The sequence below is a fragment of the Nematolebias whitei genome, chromosome 17 (assembly GCF_014905685.2).
Source record: "Nematolebias whitei isolate Nwh7 chromosome 17, NemWhi1, whole genome shotgun sequence".
NCBI lineage: Eukaryota > Metazoa > Chordata > Actinopteri > Cyprinodontiformes > Rivulidae > Nematolebias > Nematolebias whitei.
The window spans coordinates 41,095,825-41,101,209 of record NC_056514.1 but is presented as its reverse complement, the minus strand read 5'-3'; the positions used below and the strand labels follow the sequence as shown (position 1 = coordinate 41,101,209).

Here is a 5,385-nt window from a genome sequence, read left to right as displayed (position 1 = left end):
AAACCTCACATCAGCTGCGAGGACGAACATGTAAACCTCACATCAGCTGCGAGGACGAACATGTAAACCATGTACACCTCACATCAGCTGCGAGGACGAACATGTAAACCTCACATCAGCGGCGAGGACGAACATGTAAACCATGTACACCTCACATCAGCTGCGAGGACGAACATGTAAACCTCACATCAGCGGCGAGGACGAACATGTAAACCTCACATCAGCTGCGAGGACGAACATGTACACCTCACATCAGCTGTGAGGACGAACATGTAAACCTCACATCAGCTTAACTTTGTATTTTTTTCTTTTATCTCTCCAAGTATGTTTATAGAACATTAAACTCTCATTTAGAATCTGTCTCAGTTATTGATTAGTGGTTGTGATCATTAAGGTTCACAGCCGACGTCTGATTGGTTGACATGCCTGTCAATCACCAGGCCACAGCCAATCAGCGGCCTTCATGTTGGCCCATGAAACGTCTTGTGTCAGGCGCTTCATTCAACATGTAGTCCTCTTCATTCAACATGTAGGCCTCTTTGAGTCGTGACGACTCACTTACAAGAGGGACCTGTAGACTGACAACATGTAAAGTACAGACTTACTGGCTGGTTTGTGGTGTGTCTGGGCCGTTCGGAACCGATCTAGGTTTGTTAAAGAGCGTCTGTTAGCATGCTAACCCGCGTTAGCATCAAGCTAAGGGTGCTTGGATTATCGGACAACCGGAAGCAGACGGTAAATAAAAGTTTGTCTCAAACTAAAATGTCCAACAAAGTGTTTATGTTTGATTCATTTTGTCTGGCAACGGTTGTTTGTTAGTTCAGCAGATTATTGATTTGTTTTTAACTGTCGGTAAGTTTAATTTAAAATGAGAACTTACAGCCGTTAGCCGTTGATGCTAATTGAGAGCTAATTACAGTTTCAGCTGCTGGACACTTGATTAAATTAAAAGTTTAACAAACGGAGTTAAAGTGCTGAGAAATCATGCAGAACCCTCTTTAGGACTGTTCTCTGTAAAATAAAAAATAAACTTCATGTTCTGAAGTAATGATGAATCAGTTTAATGTAATTTAAACCATTTTCAGGTGAAAAGCGTCTCATGTTTGGACCACAGTGTTGTCAGCCCAGGTGATGGAGTGTTACATGTAGAGTCTGTGAAACCGCTCATTAAAATGTTATTTACTGTTGTTTGGTGCGAGGCGTTCACTGAGGATTGTTGAAGGCTCTGGGTGGTAAAGTTTGATATTTTATTACACACTACCAAAAATCCCACTATAAAGGTCACTCTCCAACTTGCTGGAGAAACTGTGGAAATAAAATTGCAAATCATTACCATATTTTTTGGGACTGTCAAGTAATTAGAACTTATTGGAAGGAGACACATAAAGCGATACAAGATATTATTGGACGTCAACTGCCTTTAGAAAGTAAAGTTTTGTTTTTTGGACTCGCGCCTGAAGGATGGTCAAACATGGATAAATATCTGTTTAATATTTTATTAGTCGCGTGCAAAAAAGCCCTCACAAAAAACTGGCTTTCACTGGAGAACCCAACATTGAACATATGGATGGACATCACAATGGACACAGGATGGAGAGAATAACTGCAGAAGGGTGCAAAGGACCGATTTATTCTGTGCTGGAAGAAACGGATGGTTTATATAAAATCACGCAGACCAGATATAGACCAGCAATTTCTGAATGATACTGTAACAAAAAACACTTTCAACCCCCTTTTTGTATCAGTGGGTTTTTTTGTATTAGTTTTTTGTTTTTTTATTTTCTTGTTAAAAACATTTAAATCGATACTCTACTAATAATTGAAGTATTAAATATTAATTATGTTAACTATATTTATAAATGTCAATAAAAATGTATAAATAAACAAAAGAAAGAGCTTCCAGATGACTGGACTACTACAGCAACAGTAATTAGAGAGACAGGTAGGAAGGTACTTGGTGTGTCATCTGGACAGAGAATGGATGATCAGGAAACCTGGTGGTGGAATAGTGAAGTGCAGGAAGATGTTCAAAGAAAGAGGTTAGTCAAGAAGAAATACCTGTATGACAGAGAGAGGACTGAAGAGAGGAGACAGGAATATAAGGAGATGGAACACAGAGCAAAGAGGGAGGTAGCTAAGACAAAGCAGAAGATGTACGATGAGTTGTATGGGAGACTGGACACTAAAGAGGGCGAGAAGGACTGGTACTGATTGACAAGACAGAGGGATCAGGCTAGAAAGGATGTGCAGCTGGTTAGGCTTGTTAAAGATAGGAATGGTAATGTTCTAACAAGTGATGCGGGTGTGATGGGAAGAGTGGGAAAGTGTTCAGGGCAGAGGGGAATATTGTTCTCAGCCATAATAATAAAAACATCCATAACCTTTGACCAAAAATGTCTCGACAGTCAGAAAGAACTTCATTGTGTCTTTCTGGTTTTAGAAAAAGCAGTGTTTCACGTACCATTATTCAAGAAGGGCACCCTGCCTGGTCAACAGAACCGAGCGCCTCCCCTACCAAATCCTCCACGCAGCTCCGCCACTTCTGGACTGGACAGTGAGGCTACAAGGAGCAGCAGGACGTCAAGGACTTGGGGTCCACTGTCCAGGAACATGGGGAGTGTGGTAAAGAGGTGAAGAAGAGAGTCCAGGCAGGATGGAGTGATGGAGAAAAGTTTCCGGAGTGATTTGTGACAAAAGGGTGTCAGCAAAGGTCAAAGGAAAAGTTTACAAGACAGTGGTGAGACCAGCTATGTTGTATGGTCTGGAGACAGAGACATGGACAAAAAGACAGGAGACAGAACTGGAAGTGACAGAAATGAAGATGTTGAGGTTCTCCTTAGGAGAGACAAGGATGGAGAAGATGAGGAATGAGATCATCAGAGGTACAGCACAGGTTGAACAACTGGGAGATAAAGTTAGAGAGGACACACTGAGATGGTTTGGACATGTCCAGAGGAGGGACAGTGGTTTGGACATGTCCAGAGGAGGACAGAGGAGATATATGGATGCAGTTAGAGAGGACATGGAGGTAGTTGGAGTGAGGACAGAGGACAGAGATGGAGGAAGATGATGTCTTGCCTGAGGGCACTTCCGCATGCTTTAAGAGCTGGGAATCGAACCTCCGACCCTTGGATCAGAAGACGCCCTCCCTTCTGTTGTGGCTGTAAGTGCTCCCCCCCCCCGTCTTTATTTTCGTGCACCACCCAAAGCGTCTAAATGAAGCAGTTGCTGCAGGTTCATGTTGGCAAAGCATCATGAAAAAATGTTGAAAGGATAAAATATTTAGTGTCCAAGATGCTTCGAGGACAAACCGAACTTCCTGTGATCACTAAATGATTTAAACTGGCTATTAAAACTCAAAGTGATGCAGTGAGAGTTAGAGATCTTAAAAAGAAGATGGCTTCCTAACGTTTGTTTCAGCACTGATGGAAAGCCTCATCAGCAGATTGAAGAAATAAACTTTAGGATCTTATTTACTTCTAACACTCTGAAGTGAGAGCTCCTCAGATGAGAAGTGAAACATCTTCTGTTACAAATGAAGTCCAGTTGTTTTGTCCTGAACTTATCTTGTCCTGGATGACTGAGGAGCTTCACCAGCATAAACCTTAGCATCATTGTAAACATCTGCCTGGAAAACCTTGAATAAATCTGTATCATTGAAGGTGTTTAAGGCTCACGTCCTGTTGAACCCGTCATGACGACTCCTGTCTGGTGTTTGAAGACCTTTTGTGCAGAAATGTTACATCGTCACGGAGACGTAAAATGATCTGTAAATGTTTCAGGTGTCAGGATTCATGGTCTCCTCCGTCTCTTTCACGCCTCTCCTCTAACGTTTAGTACAAAAACTTCTTGGTAATTTTGCTCCTCAGCTGAAGGTTCTGCTGCTCCTTGAATGTAATTTTCAGGTAAACCGGAGTCTTTGTGCTTCGGTGATTTATTTATTCCAGGGTCATTGAGCACCTGGAGTCTTGAGAATGAAAACCGTTTCCTGATGGCGCTGCTGTTTGTGTTGAGCTCCCAGAAACTCGTTTCCTGCACTAATTGGATAAGTTCTAGAGCAGCGCCGCTCCAGGTGGCTGCATGTTGGAGCAGCTCTCTTTCATTCTGAGATTAATTCTTTTGGAAACTTTAATTCCTGTTGTTCTGGATGTAAAGCACATTTGTTGGATGATTGTTTCCTCTGGTATCAGATGCTGTGCAGCTGGAAGGATTTTTACTGAAACTTTTTTAGTTTTGGACATTTGTTATGATGCGTAACCATGGCAACAAGGCAGTTTTCTACAACCAACAGCCGATTAACATCTCAAAAGCTCAAATAATATCTCAACTACGGCCCCAACTCTCAAATGAGTTGAAAAGGATGTTATGTGGATGCATTCTCATCTACCTGCCAGCTGTGCTCGAGTGCCTGACCACTGAGATCCTGGAACTAGCAGGAAACACGGCTCATGACAGCAGAAGGACAGGATCGTCCCTCTGCACCTACAGTTGGCTGTCCACAGAGACGAGGAGCTCGGCAGACTGCTGGGAGGAGTGGCCATCACTGTGGGAGGAGTTCTGCTCTGCATTCAGGAGGTCCTACAGCCCGGGGGAACTGAGAGGCCAGCCTAGTCTGGGTGGACGGATCAGACGGCATCTGCAACCAGTTTCTTAGGATCCACTGTGGGATGGACCTTTACCAGAGATCCTTCCTGTCTACAGCATCAGCATCTATAACATCTCTTAATGAAATGAGGATAACGAGTTACAACAACAAATAATTAATCTCTGGGATTAATAAAGTGTTTTTGAATTGAATTGAATTAATTGTTCAGTTCTGACTCCTGGGTTTGTTTGTTTACCTGTCCAGGTGCGATATTTGAGGAGAACGCCGTGCGGGACGACGAGGTGTTCCAGCTGGCCGTGTCGGACCTCGGTCTGAGTGACGACGTCCTGCACAGCGAGAAGATCACCCACTCCATTAAACTCATCGAGCCCAACAACCCGTTCCAGGCGGTGCAGGAAGGTAGGAGCTGTCTGGTTGTCTGTGGGGGGGATTTGGGTTCGTTTGTCTTTGGACCGGGCCGGTTCTGTCCCTTGGTGATTGGCCCCGGTACCGGTCAGTAATCACAGAGCTGCTGCCTCCTCTGAGATGTTGCCTCTGTCTGAAAACCTCGTTTGTTGGGCTGGATGCTGGTTTTACTCTGAGGAGTCCAGCTGGAGGTGAGGATGAAGAGGTGCTGATGATGATGAAGGTGGGATGAAGAGATGATGATGATGATGAAGGTGGGGATGAAGAGGTGCTGATGATGAAGGTGGGGATGAAGAGGTGCTGATGAAGGTGGGGATGAAGAGGTGCTGATGATGATGAAGGTGGGGATGAAGAGATGATGATGATGATGATGA

General features: G+C 43.8%; 1 protein-coding gene across 1 annotated transcript in view; it reads left to right on the top strand.

Annotated features, from left to right (window-relative positions):
- LOC119423574 (glutamate receptor ionotropic, delta-1) overlaps window positions 1–5,385 on the top strand; it is a 458,437-nt gene that overhangs the window by 425 nt on the left and 452,627 nt on the right. The window contains exons 2-3 of the mRNA XM_037690973.1: window positions 1,124–1,147; window positions 4,848–5,005. Coding sequence (XP_037546901.1) covers window positions 1,124–1,147; window positions 4,848–5,005 — 182 coding nt within the window. The remainder of the gene's footprint in view (window positions 1–1,123; window positions 1,148–4,847; window positions 5,006–5,385) is intronic.